General features: G+C 41.3%; 1 protein-coding gene across 1 annotated transcript; it reads right to left on the bottom strand.

Annotated features, from left to right (window-relative positions):
* Positions 1-2989: 2989 nt before the first annotated feature.
* nat16 (N-acetyltransferase 16) lies at positions 2990-9501 on the bottom strand (the record flags this gene model as incomplete). Its single annotated transcript, XM_079214862.1, has 5 exons — positions 2990-3218; positions 3441-3781; positions 3940-4164; positions 4894-5119; positions 9446-9501. 5 exons carry the CDS (start codon positions 9499-9501, stop codon positions 2990-2992), a joined length of 1077 nt encoding a protein of 358 aa, XP_079070988.1.
* Positions 9502-19399: the final 9898 nt, after the last annotated feature.

Raw genomic sequence — 19399 nt, 5'->3', positions numbered from 1 at the left:
ATAGTTTTGTACAAACTGAGAGGTTTTTCCAACAAGATATTTCTTTCTGGCTCAGACAAATAGTCTTGTGTCACACCCTCTACATGTGCATTTAAAGGGAGATTTAGAAAGTGTAACGGGTGTGTGTGCAGTGCTAAGTATGCTCAACATGGTGTCATTTAAATGCCAAATAAGCAATGAATCACTATATAAAAGAAATAAAATGTTTAAGACATTTTTAGGCCTGCACAGCACTGATACAGCGGTTACCGCTGATAATGTCTGACCCACGGTGGAGGGCGTTATCCCCCCCCCCCCCCCCCCCAGGTTATTGTTAGCTCTAATGTTACTGTTAGCTCTGTCAGCACTGTTGCCGTTGTTAGCACTGTTAGAACCATGAGCTGCTGGCTGCCGGCTCAGGCATCTCCGTGTTCAGATCTGTGTACAGGCAGGGAATCATGGCTGTATGGGTTGTAGCTGCTGCAGTAATGGACCAATAACACCTCACATTAAATCAAAGAACGCTTACGGTGATTGGCTGCGAGCAAAACCATACAATTAGTATTAATTGCAAGTCTGACTCATTGTTGATACTAATATTATTATTTCGGTACATACTTTTAAGGTATCAAGTACCAGTACACAGACGTAGCAATGGTGCCTCTAGTGGAGGTTAATATGGAGGTGGTAATGGACTACATGAAGGTGGAGGCCAAAGAGTATGGAGTAAAATATCGTTTCCTTCACCAAATTCATTATTTTGGAAATCGTGACACATCAGTGTCTGGTATTGTTCTTATGCCATGGCCACTTAGCAAAAAACTACTTTGCAGCCATGCTAGCAGCTTTGTGAGGCTGTAGTAGCAACAGTGATGCTTTGAGCGTAATGATAATGTTTTATTGTCATTGTGAGAATGCTAACATGCTCACCATGACAAGAAAGTATAATGTTTAGCGTGTTTGACATCATACTTTAGCATATTAGCATGCTGAATTAGCATTTACTCAATAAAATTAGAGCTAAGGCAAATGGGAATGTCATTAGTTTTGCAGGTATTTGGTCATAAACAAAAAAAAATGGACAAATGGAAATGTAGACCTGATGATGGCGCTAGATGAAGAGTCAGAAGATCACCAAAGGCGTTACAATTCATCCTGAGAGAACATGTTGGTGTGTACTAAATTTGAGACTAAATTGTGGGGTTTTCCGATTCATATATGTTGCGATATTACTAGTAGTAGTGAGAAAAGTCAGGGGGCTACCAGAGTCATTAGGATTCCATTCATGTCGGTACCACATTTCATGGCAATCCATCCAGTAGTATTTTGTTCTAGAAAAAAGTGGTGGACCATTACACCAACTGGCGGTTGCAGCCATGCAGTTAGCATTTTTAATGGACACTTGCCAGTTGGCCATGGTATAATCCACATTATTCTGTTCAGGTCTGGATAATAAACTAGAGATCAGTTTGCTCTAACATGGCCAAAGGTTCTCTTCACACTGGTCTTGTATAGTCAAAGGGAACACTATTTTCAAAAGCCGTTTGCCAGATAATATTAGTGATGGTTAAAAAAGGTATATCTCAGTTAATTCAAACACAGTTTTTTTCCTTCTACTCCTTCTCCCTGTGTTAGCTGAAGCCAGCAGTAAACTGCACAGTAGTCTGTTAAACATGTTCAAGCATTAGCATCTTGTTTGGCATTATGCTAGCAATCTACAAAAGTAAGCCTAGATTTCACTTACAGTTTCAGAAGTTAATAATTTCTGTTAAAATCGTATTGCAGCATTTAAGTGAAAATATTAAATTAGTAACATATATATACAGTAAAAGATTTGAAACAATAACAAGACAAAAGCTAAGACATAAGGTTGACCATAACGAAGGATAAATTGTCAGCCATTTTGTGACTGAGAATGTTCATTTCAATAACAGGCTTTGTTGTTTTTGCAGAGATTTGTTGTTGATGTTCCTAAGGAAATACTAGTTAATAGATGCACCCATCAACATTAGAGGGATGGGATCTGTAAATTACCCTTATTTGATCCTGAATTATTCCTTTTCATTCTAACGTTGACACAACCTGTCTGTGTAATTTTAATAAAGTGCCTTCAGAGTTGTGCAGATTTAGTAACCCAACTCAGCTCGTGTACATATTTAGAAGGTTCATATTTACAGAAAGAACAGAGGTGAAAGGTTTGAGATGCCCTCCGGGTACTTACATTTTTTTCTTGAAAGAATAGCATTTGCATGTTGACTGTTTTTAGGTTTTAGGTTACATCACTGCTACCGGTGTGAGAAAGCCTCCCCAAGCTCATAACTCGTATTACACCTTCCCTTGTCATGCGACATACACAGGGTGGACATAATAAGAAAGAACCATGTAATCATTGTAATACAACTTAAGATAATATAATATGGTGATGATTCAACTATATAGTCACTTTTCAGGTCATAGTTTGTAGTGGGGTTGCAATGGACTGGTCTAAAAACAAGTATCCGTTTTCTATTAAAATTGTGTGTGACTGCTCTTGGAGCCCCTTTCAGATTGGGTCTGACCTGTGAAGACCTCTACTAAAGAATGTTTATGTTATTTAGTTCACCTTTTTTAAATACATTTTTAGGTACAAAATATTATGTACACCTTAAAATTACAGTGTTAAAATGGTACTTCAAAATAACTATAACGTTGTATCAACACCTCTGAAACCTTCTCTTTTTTACAAATGTCTTGTGACAGACCTACTGTCGATGATTACATGATGTTTTCATAGTTTTATGTCCACTCCCTGTATTTATTTGTGTATTGTTAAATCTTACTGCACTCTTGGAAGTTGTTTTGTTTTGTAGAAACTGCATTTAGTTTGCTTGGTTTCTATCTCCTCAGTACAGAAGGTTGTGTTTTTCTGTTAAGTGTAATTGAGTTGTGTCCATTCCTTGTTGTCTAGACCCTTGTCTTCATTCCTTTCTGGCTCCTTCATCTTCTACTCATTTCCATCCACTCTCTGTAACTAGACGACGTCTGACTCCACCACGCATTGCTCGGTGTACTCCTTCACCAGTTCCACGCTCAAGATGTTGTGGCAGAATTCAGCCATGGACTTCCAGAGTGGTGGGTCCAGGAACATCTGGCACATCACGTGACCCTTCAGGGTGGCAATATGGCGCTGCAGGTGGCACAAGAACTGCTGCCGAACCAGGTCCAGGTCTTTACCGAACATGTCAATGTTCAGGTAATACCTGGGTAAACAAAAGTGTAACATTGAAAATAATGTATTATTTTGAATAACTAGTCAATGTTATACACTATAAGTATCTTAAAGGCACTATCTGTGGTATCTAGCAAATGCACTTGGGCACCCTATGGTACTATATGCTATGGCAGAAAGCAGTACACCCCACTTCATTATTGTACACTTTCTTATGGACAGTTATGAATACAATTATTCAAATTAAAATTACCAGTCGTCTCCAATTGGCACCCTGAAAGGGAAGGTACATAGGCTGGCCACAGTAGGGTTGGACACATCATCCACCATCCAGTCAATGTCCTTCTTCAGTAGGATAGCCATGTTACTGGGCAGAGGTTTGAATGGCTGCCAATCTTGAATGATGGTGGCATTAGGAAGGACCCCTCGCATCAGGTCAGTGGTCAGATACAGCCGGTGGACAGCTGTATGGTCGAGATGCACCGGAGGAAGGTTGGAGGAGGTGGACAGAGAGGATTGGATGTCTCCACCCAGACCTAGCTCAGACAGACGGAGCTTGAGATCTTCAGCTCTAAAACGTACCAACAGAATACCCTGCGAAAAGAAAGCCAATGTATGAGCTGACAAAGTACTAGAAAAGTAAACACACGGACTAAAAGCGAGGCTTTTTGCATTTTGCATGTTGATCATCAACAACATTTATTAACCAGGCACAGACCAAAACACAGAAAGTCTTCTTTTGTTGTTGGTACCTGCTTGGTTATGAGACGATATTTCTGGAAGTCCTTGGGTCCAAGCTGATCATCACGGGTCAAGCGGCTTACTTTGACATCAGGGTACTTGGATTTGACCAGCTCGCAGCAAAAGCGCAGCAGAACTCCTGCCACACCCTTTCCCCTTTCTTGAGGGGCAACACGTAGACCTTCCACCAGCATAGTTTCTCCATCATCAATCACACATACGGACTCCAGCGCAATCTGTCGAGTATCACAGAAGAAGGTGGACTAAAAAAAACATCACATCGACATTTGTCCTTTTTAGAACTTTGCATCATTCCTGTAGCTGAGGCAGAGCAGCGTGACCTGTTTATGAGATTTTGGAGACAAGTACATATGTATTGAAGCATGGAGCACCATCCCATTCCCTGTGTCTATATGTGACAGCAGACGAAGCAACATAACTTAAGAACCACATCATCTGAAAAACGTAGACGATGAGGGACATTCCAAAATTCATGACCTCTGATGATAATGGGGTCTCGGATTCAAATGGCCAAATGTATTCATCTTTACAGGTTGGCTGGGCTCACCCTTGGGTAAGGCGCTCAGAGAAGAACCACTGCTTCTTTGTGTCAAAAAAAATGGACACCTTGACACCTTCCTTTGGCTGTATTCTGGACATTTTCAACTGGAAGGGAACCCAGTGAAACTCAGAACAAGCTGGAGGGATTCCCATCTGCCCTTGAAATACTTGTGGATACCCCAAGACAAGCTGGACACTTGGGCTACCTTACTGGACATCTGCCCTGTTCATGCATCCGCTAAATTGTCTTCTAACTGGAAGTCATGAAATTCCAAATCATCGCATTGAGACAAATCTAGTTTTAAGAATATTATACTTGCTCGTCGGACTTCTGGAATATAAGGAATCTGCCTTTTCTGAAACACATAACTTTAAAATATGTTCATGCTATTTAATGAACGTACCACTTTTCCCTGTTTGCGAGCCAGTATGACTGTGCGGTTGGTCTCCTGTAGCCAGTCGGTGTATCGAGTGGGCAGGTAATCAAGGCCACCATAGATGTCCTGGCTCATGGCCATGATCTCATCGAAATCCTCCTCCGTGGCCACAGAGAACTGAAGGCCTGCCTGGGACAGGGCCTCTGGGAGCTGGAGCATAGTGAGGCTGGTATCGATCTTCATCTTGAAATAACTGATGAGATATAAAGGGGGAGACGTTATTATAGATTGTATTTGTTTTTCATAAACCAGGATTTAAGAGAGTTCAAGAACTGTTCAAACCAAGGAATTCCTTACAGGAGGCAAATTCTGGGTGGTGCAGAAAGATAGAGTGCACATCTTTTGATTCAAAGCAATAAACAAGCTTCTTCAGAGAAATGTCACCCTGGATAGCAGCTGTTTTTGTTTATCATATAATCACACCAACAAGCATATTAGTGTCTCTAGGCACAAAGGACAATACTTCATTTTCAAGGCAGCATAATTGGATGCATAATCCTTGCGTTCATATGAATGAATTCACGTTGTTAATGCACAACGTGAATTAAACATACTGTAAGCAGTTGGTGAAAGCAGTGCAGTGGTAAAACATAACAACACTCTTTGTACAACATACATTTAGAAAATAAGCCTTATTTCACAAGTGACAAAACACAAGCATCCAATACAGAAGCCTAATCATTAACTTATGATACATCAAGTCATAAAGATTGGCAATTGTAATTAGACCTTCTTTGGTTTTGGTTGAAAGATTTGTAATAGTCAACGTTTACTTGGGACTGAAAAGGAAAAGGCATGAGATTGGTGCAGGAATTAATAACTAGCAGGACAAGAGGAGAAAAACACTGCAGGTGACAAAACGTTACCATGAACACAAAAACAGACTACCACCTTTTGAATCAATCCCAGAGGACTGACCAAAGGGGAGTTGATCACAGATGGTTGTCAAGAGAGAGACTGAATGCACATTAATTAGATTAAGGGCGCTTTCCCAAGTCAACATTTAGCCCATTTTAATGTAACTCTGGTCCGGTTCGTTTAGGCAGTTGTGAACGCAGTAATCTCACTCTGGTGCCAAGATAACCGCTCCAAGACCGGTTGGTTTGATTCCAGTGAGACTAGAATCCAACCCACTTGCAAGAAGTGAACCAAAATGCAGGCTGCCGACATTCGTTAAGATGGATACAGATAAACAACAGTTGGATAGGACTGACTTGGACTTCTGCAGAAGTCCGATGTTTGCTTGACATCTCGGCCAAAGAGAACATACAGAATATGCTAGATGAAATCTCCAAAAACAATTGAGATAAACTGGAGGAGGAAAATATGTAGGTCAAAGCCAGACATACCAGTCATTGTATATTCATTCTGTTTAGTAAGGTGCGACAACTCCAAACACCAAGTTATGGAAGCTTCTAACAAGGCAAGAAGGAAGGATTCCAAGGGAGACTAAGCAACCCCAGGAAAGAGAAGGGGAGGGCAAGACCACTATCAAGGTGAATGTCCTGAGAACCACTTATGAGTTCATCTAAATGGCCCCTTTGAAGGATGAACCCAGAGTACAGCAGTAGTAGGAGCTATGGAAGAGCAAGTTAAAGAGGGTGTTCCATTGGCAGATAGTTGACGAAGGCTGGACTCGGACTGTACCAAGTCACTAAAAATGAAGCACAGGCCCTTAACACCAGACAACAAGAAACAAAGTCCAGCAACCTGGCAGGACCCAAAGTGCACACACAGCATATTCACTCGGCAAACAGTGGCATGACCAAGCTGAAGAAATCATCACATAGAAAAGGAATCATGTCGAAAATGCGAGAGCAATGTAGCACTGAAATGCCAAGAGGGGAACTTGTAGAAGGGTCATGAGAGAGGATATGTTACAGGCCTTTAGCAAAATCCTACTTATATAATGATACCAGTTTGTCCAAAAAAGTGACAAAATTATGAAAGGTTTTGAAAATTTTAATTTATTTGCAGATCTAGCATCCTAACATTTTAAAACACAGGTTTTACCTTGTATTTGTCAATACATGGGACAAGTCATGCTGGTAAGATCAATAACAATAGCATACTAACAGTGGCTGCTAAATGCTACAACAGCACCGCGGCTGCAATGCTGATAACACTCCAAAACAGAACAGGCAGTTCCACAATATCACACCGGATCCGTTTTTAGTAATTTGTCTGCCATCTGGCAATGCTTAGACATGTATTCAATATGGCAGTCTAGCCCTGCCACCAAAGTGCATGACAGTATTTAGCAAGCGTAGATAGCAACATATAAAAAAATAATTGAAGACTTTTGTGAGAAAGACAACTTAATATTTCAACTGTAACTTGTCTGGTGTCAGCCCGTTCTCACTCCCAACTCGTCAAATACAGTAGCATACAGTAGTTATGGCAGGAGTGGTCAAGTCAACCCAAGAGTCAACATTGACTTAATTTAAGTTACATAACAATAAGCAGCATTACCAAATCACGTAGCCTATTTCACTATGTATAACATAGGTTATGTAACTTTAATACATCACGTGCAAGCAAAGTAGCCTACGTAACAAACATACTTATTTAAACCCAAACCAGAATCTTTTCCTAAATCTAACTAAGCCGTTTTGTTGCACAGGAATGCCACACAACACAGGACTTTCACCCAGGAGACATGTGTTTGGGTCCAGTATGAAACCAAAAGCTACTGTTGACTTATATAGAGTTACGCACTGTTATTACATCGTTGGCGCAACGTAGCCTACTTCACTATGTTACGTAATTTAACCACACTGTGTAAAAGTAACGTAGCCTACTTAAATACGTGACAAACGTATTTTAACCCTAACCACGATCTTTTCTTAACCTAACCAAGCCGCTTTGTTGCACATGACATGCACGTTGACCAAAAGTCAACGTTTAACATTACATGACTTAAACTTACCACTTCTGTAACATTGCCCCCTCAACTACGTTACGGAAAATTACTACTTAGTGTGAAGATACTGCTTATTTTACTCCAAAGCACGATCTTTTCCTAAACTTAACCAATTTGTTTCCTGTGAAAATGGAAGTTAATTTTGCAAAGAGAGCGGCACCTAGGGTATCACAGTTTGAATCGTGGGACCACTGACCAAGCGTTTGTATTTGAAAGAGTGAGAATGTGTTTCTGGTGTAACAGGATGTAACGGTCTGACTTAACAGGGATACTGGAAAGTACAGAAATGCTGGGTAGTTCATCTGTACTTTGAATTTCTAGATAAACATGGTGTCTATGGAAAAGAGATGCCTCTACAAGGACACTATAAAAGGTATTGTATCCATGTCCAAACCCCTACCTAACAGATTCATTGCTGAATAACAAATGGTTTAACTGTGTAAAAAGTGCGTATACATTTCTATAAAACAACCTCTAAGACATCATTCTGTGTTCTTACTTTGTTATTGTGGCTGTACAGTACTTGATTATTTAAGGCCCTTTTTCATAACCTGTTCATATTGTGTGTGTCTCAGCACTGTTTTGATGCCCTTAAGAGAGGGGATTGGAGTCGGCCCTTTAGGGGAGTTGTTGGTTTGTAGAGGCTAAAATAGAAATGCTAGTTCCAATAATCTATCAATGAATGGGCCATGTGAGCTGTAAGGGCATTTGTAGTGAAAACACTGTCTGGTTCCAGCAGACACACACGTACACACTGTGGACACTGGTATTTTTCCATCATGCTTTGATGCTTTGAGATGAGGTGTCAGGCCTGGCTGGATAGTCTGATCCTGCCAATGAGAGCGATGCTGTTTTGTTTTTGTGTTTCCTCTCCCGCTCTCTCTCACACACTCATTGATTCCCTCTTCTCCTATTCACTCTCTCGTGCTTTTGCTTCATCCCCCTCTTCGGCTGACAGTGTACTCCAAACAAAATGGAATTTGGCACATTTGCAAAAAGACTGTTGAACTGCCATCACATACACCACTGTGGGCGTTCGCCAGTATGGTCAATTGGTGATGCTCGTGCCAGATGGAGGAGCTTTGGAATTTTGGTGTGAAAAGACACAATGAGTTGGAGAGATCTGCTATCCAAAGGATGCACACAAATAAGCAAATTCCTTCCTGTGATTTTGTTGGCGAATCGACCAACATGCCTTTATACTTGGCACACAGTGATCTCAGTATCTCAGGATCTACCAATTGTTATCTTCAATCTACGATTGATGATTGAGTTTCAGCAATGCCTGAAAAACTCCAATCCCAAGAGGTAGCATTATAGGAATTATGATGTAACTCATAAGAGATTACTCATCTGATGGTTTACCGTTAAGAGCAAAACTCATCACGCTAAGCCAGTACGCACTGGTGATCAACTGTGGCACACGTTCCTCATGAAATTGCCATGCTATTGTCTTTTTTAACTAACCAGATTGGATTGAATTGGAGTACGCCGCCAGAGCTCCTCTACGTCTTCCCACACAAAATAGAAACATTCCAATGGTTACAGAACAGGTATCTTGAGCACCTGAATAATACAAAACTCAAAGGAACACACCATGTCTTCGGTAGATTATCCTGCTGGTGTGATGAGAACATGGACACCAAAATCATTCATGTCTCCTGGGCAGATCCTTGGCTCCAGTGCTTCATGCCAGTAGGCTCCATGCTGGCGCAAACACATAAGCAAACCGCTCTGTTGCGCGATAGCAGGCTCCATGTCATTTTTCCCACGCAGACCCGCCTATACATGAAACAAACCATTGACACACAGGCACCAGAAAATGATTAGTTGGGGAAATCTGTCAATTATCACTCTGTGCTTGTTGTCATGAGACAGCTGTGTGATATACTTCCACATTGTCACCTACACTGGTTGGTTCTGTGTAGGATAAGTCATGCTTTCTAAAAATGTAAAGCAAACCTGTTACTACACATCATGTAAGTGTATATTTGAGTTAATTACGTAAAATCCAAAACACTACTGTACTATCTTGATCTTTTATAATGTATTCTACTCTGGTTATAACTGAAGTAATAACAGGGTGCCAATAGATGGCACACGGTGTGCCAGCTAATAATTATTGTTGTTGTAGCAAAGACACTAGAAGGAAGACACAAATCTCCCTCAAAAGACAACTTAAATTGTTTTTTGAGTATATTTTATATATACACGTCACTAATGCTATAATCAGCATGACTCTTACTTGACACAGTGACTACATCAAGAGACCAATGACTTCTAATGGCGGTGTCCAGTAATGTCTAGTTTGCACGATACAACCTAATTTTTAGAGCTCTCTGACAAAAGCCCCAGATCTAAGCCAAATCGGCAAATGTGTGAACTGTTCAAAGACGAGAGCCGAGAGGCCCTCTGATGCATCGCAGACAGAGACCAGATATCTAGCAGGATAAATATCTGGAACTGTCGGGGAGTTTCAGCCAACGAGAACGCAATACACGGGTAACAATAGTAACTAATACTGTATATGTTGCATTTGCATGGACCAAAGTTGCTGTTGCACCTAGAGGAAAGGGGGATAGAAAAGATGTGCGAAAACAAGCTAGTTTGTGAACACGTGTACCAAAGACAACATCAACAAGAATGATGACAAGGAAGGTTAAAAAAAAAAAATCAGTCTCGCGCACGGTATTATGTCTTTTTACATGTCACTTTTTACATGTATTTTCGTGACAAAATGGGAGTTTGGAGAGCAGACATACTCGCCGGGGGTTCCTGGTGGTGAAATATCTGTCGCCAATCCATCATGTAGTTTGAAAAACACAACGACTTCAAGACTCCCTATTACAAGAAAGAAAGTTGTGTCGTGGAATTACCATCACAACGCATATAGTATATATCATTTCTTTTAAATGTTAATGTTTTATATTTAATTTTTTTTAAATGGCCTGAAACTAAAAGCTAAGTGTGTAGCTTGCTGAGTTGCAGGACCACACATCCTGTTCTGTTAGCGATGTGACGATATATATATATATATATAAAAAAAAAAATATATATATATATATATATATATATATATATATATATATTCTTTTTCTTTCTTTTTTTAAACATGTGATCCAGGATCTATCTCTTAAAAGGACCTTGTGGAATGACCTATGGTTATCCATTATGGCGGAACAGATGACTCCATAGCGGGACATTATGAAGACGGAGGTCACAGTTCATGACAACCTTTAGATTTATTGCTAATGAAAGAGTCCCACCCTCTCCTAGAGGTGACCCCTATTGCAAATAGATTTCTACAAAAGGCAAGCTTATTTCATTTAATAAAATAGCATGAAACAAATTGCTTCATTAGATGTTAGTTGTTAATTATTAATATAATTTATCAATTCACTATTCATGCATATGCATACTCAGCAATATTTGTGAATCCCTAAACTATTAGGACACCATGTCCAAATATTTCATCTTCTCTAGTTTGACAATGTCCACGATGAGTTCCATGTCACCATAGTAGTTGACATTCCAGATCGCAGAAGTTGATCTGTGGTACATCACGCAGGCTGTAAAAGACGGCAGGGTAATATTGGTCTGACTCGACAGGCCCATGGTCATGCAGTGTAGGGCAAGGCGTGGCGTGGTCTGGTTCCAGCTTTAAATGGCTGCAGTAGGGGGGCTAAAGTAAGTCCGTGTATTGGAGTCAACTGTAGGTTTGTTGAATTTAAAATGCCTCCGAGTCATCAGAGGAAAAAATCTAAAATTATACAACATGCTTCCCTTTGATGCCAAGCACGCGTATCACAACTTCAAGCGACAACGAGAAAGCTTCGGTGAACCTCAAAAGATATCACAGCGGAACACACAGCGGGTTTGATGCAGAGTGTCAAATGTGGTGTGCGCTGGATGATCTGAATCCAACCACAACTCTCAGATCCTGAAGGAAAGCTGTCGGTGTCAGAAAATGTTCTCTGCACAGTGCTGTTTACTCCCGTAAAGTTATTGAGTATTGCTTGCTGTTGGTTCAAATTACGCATGTTCAATTGCGGTTCAATTACGCAGGTCAAAATTCACCAAAGTTCACATTAAGTTTTTTGCACATTATTTTGTCCACAATTGAATCCACTGATTGTGGCTTTTCCATGGAAATGAACTTGACCACAGCATGGTGTAGTTTTAATAGCTAGTGTGACCAGGCCTCAATGCAGTTGTGTAAGAGGAACCCTAAGGGGCCATCTCCTCGGTAACTGGGGATATCCCCAATTACAATGGCCTCTTCCACAACTCCCAGGACCACAACTGAATTTATAGCGAGCATTTTGTGGCCTAGTATACGTTTACACAGAACTATGCTGAGGGGCACATGTTCTATGTTCTCCATGAAGAAATGCGACATGATAATTACCATATACTGTGATAAATACATGCACATACATACATCCCGGACGATGATACCGACATTAATGAAGATAGTTTTCCAAGAGAACAGCAAATACAAGAGTCAACAACCATTTAGTGTTTACAGTGTTTTAATCTAGAGATCATTGTATTGCTCTTTAATGTACACAGTGTTAATGCCCAGTTAATTCACAGTTCATCCATGTCCCCCTGGGTCCATTGTTCTGTGCCTTTGTACCGTACCTGCCAGGAACCCAGTAGATGGGGAAGGGGTGTTTTTCCTAGAGATAAAGATAGGGAAGATATGAATTTTGCCATTAGTTTGTAATTAACTACCAAATGAAAAAAAGAGGTTAAAAACCCACAGTGTATTCATGTTGCCCTTACCTTGGCGAGAACTCTTAGAGTCCGTCAACCAGCCCCAGAGGAAGCATTACCCCACTACTTGAAGCATTGCTTTCTCCAAGCATTCACTGAACCGCTTCAGAAAATGTGCTTAATGGTTTAAGACCTCCACCTGTTAAACGTAGCATCGGTCATGAATAATGCGTTATCTGAGGCATTATGCATAATTCAGAATGGGTCAGGATAGGCTTACCAGTGGCTGCAGTAGCTTTCTTGTCAGCTGCAATCAGCTGATGAGTTTTTCGACGAAATGTTTGAACAAACCACTAGTAAAGCTAGCAATAATATTGTTTAAGTTTTTTCTGCGATTTCCTTCCATTTTTTGTTTCAATAAAAACCACACCAAATCATCAAATTGAATGTGGCTTTGACAACAAAATTCCACAACAAAGTTTAAGATCTAAAATTGCCTGCTGGGCTGTTGATTGGGCCAAAGCTGACCCGTGGCTGATCCCTGCCAACAGGGAACAGCCACGGGTCAGCTTTGGCAGGAAGGGTTGCAAGGTTGCCATTGGCAACCATTTTGATAAATTGGGAACCAATTTTTGACCTTTGGTTACCATCAGTGGCAACCACTTTTAAACATGTAAAAAAAAATGTGAGAGGGGTTTCAGCTGACTCAGCAGAATCAAGACAGACCGGAGGTCATCTTCCAAAGTAAAGATGGTGGACTAGCTGATGTTGGTGTCACGTGAGGGATCCACAATCAAAGACTTCAATGCTGAGGGGACAATGAGTCTTTGGTGAGAATCAGTGACTAAAAATGGCAACCAAAAGCTGATGCTGGATCGCCAGCGGGGCCACCACTTTAAAAGTTAGTGGGAGCCGTTGCGGGGTCCCTGTTCTCCACTTGGCTGGTTTGTGATCCCACCCCTTGAAGACGCAGTGACCCGCCTTGTATCGCCCCTCAGCACCATGTGTGGAAACCCACTACAATGAGTCCAGAAATAATGAGATGATAAGAAATAAGCTTTATTAATAATCTTTATAAATGATTGTTATGAGGAAGCATGCTTCACACCGAGCATATTGCTAATGAAGCGCTATATATGCTGCACATTTGTTCAAGTGAATCATAAAAAAAGCTTTTGCTGTTAAAAAGGGCGTGTTCGTGCAGGATGTCCCGTGTTGGGATCAAACCAATCGATGGCTTGCAGTGTTTAACTCTTCTAGTATCAGCTCAGCTCACTTGGAACCCCAACAGGATTGAAACCAAAAAACAAAACAGGTGTCAAGTACTGTCCATAACTTTTGGAGTTGAGTGGAGCTGTGCAAGTGCTCCCATGTTCAGGTGTTCAGCTTGGGAGATATGGTGAACATGTGAATACTAGTGGGCTATTCAGCTGCCTTAAAGGCCAGCGTGTAGGATTTGGCTGCTTCTAGCGTTGAGGTTGCAGATTGTAACCAGTTGAAACTTCTTCCTGTGAAAAGAGTGAAGGAGAACTTCAGTGGCAGATGCAAAACAAAAAGGCATATGACCCTATCTGGAGCCAGTGTTTGGTTTGTACATTCTGGGCTACTGTAGAATCATGGTGGTGCAGCATGTATATCAGATCACTGAAATAAATCAGGTTTGGGCCGATTTTTCACATATAATAAGGCGTGAACATACCAATGTCACTCCTCTCATATTCTTGAATCGTTAATAAGAGTTGAATTTACACTATGACATGATTCCAGAAATACTTACAAATCTACAAATCTAATTCAGAGGAGCTAAAACATGATATTATGTATCAATATATTATTTTTGACCCATTCATGTGGGTGGGTAGTTGGCCCAGCTCAGCCAGAAAAGAGATGTGTCATGGGCCAAGAAACTGAGAGTAGAAAGTAAGTTCTTACTGAACAAACAGTAGTAGCATCATAAATCGCCATAAATGGTCCACAGATGAAACAATCTGCATATCAGCACCAGTTAAGTTCCCTTATTAACACATTTTAACTTGTTCGTTTACAGAGGGTTATGTGTCAGACTGCTTCTTGGTGGGGAGCTGTGACCTTTCTGTTTATGCTCAGCAAACCATCTCCTGGCTCCAGTTTCTAATTTAGCAAACCATGGACAGTTGTATCCATCTTCAAGAAATAGAATAACAATATGTCAATGTACTGTAAAAGAAAAGAAAAAGTGTAAGTGTAAGTAGTAGTAAGTGATCCTTAAAAAACAACTTAATGTTTGTGTAGAGTATTACATACAATGTGATATATCATTATTTTACACTTTTAAATATTGAAATTGGTATTGGCTATCCACAGTTACTAATCTGTAGGCTTTTTTCCTTTTTTAAAGGCTTCACAATTTCTTAAAACGGGCCACAAAGAGGCAATAGGGCACTTATTGGGGAGTATTTCCAGCTGCAGATTAATACAAATTTGGCGCTCTGGTGATTATTATGGGCAGCGGGACGGTGTTGCAATAATGTTGCTCAAATCCGGTCTTCTACACATTCTTATCCAACTAAACTACGTCTTGAGGAAAACATATTTTCTCCTGGATTATGGTTGCAGTTGTAAATTGCATAAAAACCTCCTTTCTTGGGTGGCGGTCCAGTGTTTGTTTCACCCGCCCTCCAGCCGACAAGGATCAGGTGTTTGTGAAAGAACCGTACTACCAAAGAAAATACGTTTCCCCTCGAAAGATATTGACAATACAGTTTAGTTTTATGGCAATGCCATTTTTGTAGTAGACCAGGCTGCTCACTCGGAGCTCCATGGCACTCTCTCTGCACATGGGATTTGCTAACAGAATTTAAAATATCACCATCTTTTGGATTTAGTTAGTTTTAGTTAGTTAGCATTAGTAATGCTGCGAGCGTCGATTGATCCTCTTTCATCCTGCTGCTATTTGTCCCGGGTCGTCAAGCGCTGCAAAAAATATCCTCTAAAAATAACTTCAGTGCATAAATGGCCGCGCGAATGTGGCCATCAGAACCGGGGTTTTGCTCAAACTCGGATTCTGGTCCGCGTGACGCTTCAGAAACCTGGATTCTGACGTGGGACATAAATGCTTGTGAATGAATGAATGGCACTTGCCCAGTAAAATGAGGGTCACGGGGAGGAGGGTGCGGGGGGATGGGCGGGGATTACGTGTGTGTCATTACACCCACGGACAGCTGCGGGTGTAATAAATATGACGAAACAGTGGAGGGGGAGAGAAATGAGGGCTTTGTGTTTTTTCTTCTCGTAACTGCTCGTCCGATTTAAGGGAGGGACAGTGAATGCGTCTCAAACGCTCAGCAAGCCTGCTGTGACTTTCCAGCGGTTCATCACAAGTCAAGCCTATCTGAAACAATAAAGCCGCAACAATCTTCTCCACCTCCTCCTGGTCTTCTTCTGGACTCCTCCCCTTCCTCCTCGCCTCCTCTTGGCCTTTCACCTCTCCTTTGCCTCCTTCTATTTTAGTCCCAACCCTCCTCACCTCCTCACTTCCTCCTAGCCCTATTCACACTTCATTCAGCCGGCTCTCCAGCTCCTCAGCACACCCCCCGACCCTCCTTCTCCTCCCCTCCCCCCCCCCCCCCCCCCCCTCCCCCCCCCCCCCCCCCCCCTCCTAAATCTATCCCTCTCTCCTCTTGTCCTCCTCCCTGGCCTCCCCTCTGCACTGCAGCACCTATACAGTCATTAATCTCCAAGGTCCCCGTTGTGCGACACACAATGTGTGTGTTTGTGCGTGTGTGTGTGCCTGTGTGCGTGTACGGGTGTATATGTGTGGCACACACTTAACACTCCCTGTAAGATTACATGTGCTATTAGAGCATAGGTGTCAAACTCAAGGCCCGCGGGCCAAATCCGGCCCGCTACGTAATTTTATGTGGCCCTCGACAGCTTGAAAAGCATATGATTGCCTTAAAATTAGAGTCTATGCTGCTTTACTTTGCAGTGACCATAGACTACATCTCCCACAATGCATGTAGTTTTTGTGACCTGCAAATGAGCGGCATCCTACCTAAAGAAAGCAGTGTTTCCATATTGCCGTTTAACTAAAGACAAGTGATTACATTTAAAAAGATTGATTGATGCAGAGGGAAGGCTATTTAAAGAAGATGGGAAGTCTTCTGTGTTATGAGGAAGTGTCGGTGATGAAGGAATATAATTCAACATACAAAACATAGTTACCTAACGTGTGCCCCTTGCCACACAAAGGTATGTGAGCAGGTGAGCCCCAGACCACACCTGCTCACATGTTCTTACTGCTCACAATTAGTTGTTGGACCAGTTATGTCCTTCTCAACTGTGACAAAAAAGCTTTGAAAAAAGTTAATGTAATAACGTGCGTTTGATGTTTGTCTTTATTCTCTTTTTTTTCAATTGAGATCTTTGATAGAGTAATGTGGGTTTCTTAACACTACATTAAATGTAGTTATGTTGTAATAAGAGACATTTGCTTACTTATATTTTTACTTTTATATAAATGCATGTCCAATATTTTTCCACTTGAATAAACAATAATCGGTGACGCCGGAATGAGCATGCAAGAACTTAGCAAACACATCCGCATCGTCGTTTCTCCGAGACATGAGATTCCTTCTCTTCCTTTTTCCAGCCAATCCATCACTTGTGTCACTTGTCTTTTGTTAACACTCTCTTCCGATGGGCTCTTAAAGCGGTCCGGTGGATTTTCTCTGGCTCTTCATGATCACGATCATGATGCCTTCAAAAACCTGCATGTTCCACTGAGCTCAGTGGAAAAGACCAAACTGTGAACAGATTTGAAGAAACTCACGAGCCAGATGTCATTATTAGGGCACAGACAACCCACAATGCAACAGCTCAAAAAGGATATCCACTGTTTGGAAGTTACGGTTCATTTATTACAAAATGTTGTTGTTCTGATGCCGATACCAGTATCGCCTCATATGTGGCCTAAAATGCAGCAAGGTGTCGGTGACTGTGTGGGTCTGTGCGCCGATGCGCTATCTCGTTATCGCATGATTTATCAGCTCATATACGGTACTTGGGTACAACAACAGATGTCACTCCCTTCCAGATGTGTACATCCTACCTGATCGGTACTGAGCACGTGCAGCTCCTGACAGAGATGGTTTGTGGACCGCCGTTTTAAAGCTGCCAGTTCGCCGTCGCCATCTTGGAATACGGCCATCACCATGTTGTTTTTTTCACCACCGATGAACAGAAGTCACCATATTTGGAATGTAGAGGAGTGACTTAGAGACGCTATACACGACCTGTCAATCACAGCAAGCCCGCCCTAAAAAATACTCTGCTTCATTCTCTGTTTGACTCTAAATTAAACATAATTTACGAAACGAACATCATGCTGTATTGAAGAAGACTCAAATAATAGTTAACGCAGACCAACACTTAATGATGGCAAGCATAGCACACCCATACAGGGTTAGTAGTATGCAGCTGATAAATAATAATTATAATGTCTATATTTAAGTTACATTTTCAAAAAAGGACCTTCAGTTATGTTTGCATCAGGACATTTTGTGAATACGCTAAAATCTTGTCTCATTCGTGACTTCATGGTAACACATGAGAGGCACAACCTCAATCAATTGTTTTGTGTGTGTTGTCACTTTAGATATTTTTGCAAACCAGGTCATTGTGTCTTTCACAAGTTAAAGTCAAGCGCCTTAAGACATTAAAGTGTGTTCTGAACATCTCCATGAGTTCAAAACTATGGCCTTCAAGGGGAGAGCGCTGTCTACTTCCTGTTGTGCTTCTTTCTCTAATCAGTTATATATGTACACTCATGATAATATCAATACTTTATACTTTTTTTCAGTGGGGAGAAGAAGAAAACATTTATTTATTAATTAATAAAAAATAAAGCGCGTTCTAAATCTAGTTCTATAAAATGAAAATCAATTAAGGGGAAAATAGCTGCATTCTTCAGACATTAGAGAACAGAAGAACTGAATAAATAAATAACAATAACAGTGAAAATCAAATCAATCTAAATACTGCCCATAAGTTCCCTTAAAATGAATACACTGAAAAAAAGATAAAAGTAGGTAATGTTTGTAGATTAATTAATTAGGAACGTATAATATCCAGCATCTAAGTGCAAATGTTCCCGAAGTTCATCAGCAGAGCATTTGCAGCAAGACATCTAAGCTCAGCAACAGTCATGTGACACACGCACCAAGGTAGGCAGCGGGAACCTGAGCCCACACAAGAGTCGTGGTAGACGTCACATGACCACACACGCACAACGGCGTCGGGGACGTGGAAGCAGCAATCAGATTGTCATGATAACGCCGGGCTCAAAGCGCCAGCCTATAGATCTTACGTGACAACACACATAACAAACGAAAGCCCGCGTGGAATGCAGAGAGCCACCGCCGGTCATCCCGGCCCTGTTTGCACGGGGAGAGGGAGAAAGAGAGGCCGGGCTGCGTGAGCCAATGTGTTGACAAAAGTGGAAAGAATGGGACGTCCATGTTGTGCTTTCCTATTTTTTCTCTCCCTTCCATGATTAATACAACAATGCCTCCACACTTTCAATTCCAAATACCAAACTGTCAAAAGACATCAGATCACATCCTCTCTCTCTTTCTCTCTCTCTCTCTCTCTCTCTCTCTTTCTCTCTCTCTCTCTCTCTATCTATCTCCCTCATTCTCCCTCCAGCAGCTGTGCAAGCTTGCATGACAACAGGAAGAATTTCAATCGTCAGTGCCGGTGCAAAAGAGGGGATAACAGTGAGTATGATGATGAGGATGAGGATAGGGGAGGATGGCATGAAAAACAACACACCTGTCCCATCACGGTTTAAAG

The sequence above is a fragment of the Taurulus bubalis genome (assembly GCF_910589615.1).
Source record: "Taurulus bubalis genome assembly, chromosome: 3".
In the NCBI taxonomy this organism is placed as follows: domain Eukaryota; kingdom Metazoa; phylum Chordata; class Actinopteri; order Perciformes; family Cottidae; genus Taurulus; species Taurulus bubalis.
Note: the sequence above shows the minus strand (reverse complement) of the source record. Positions and strands in the feature narration are given on the sequence as shown.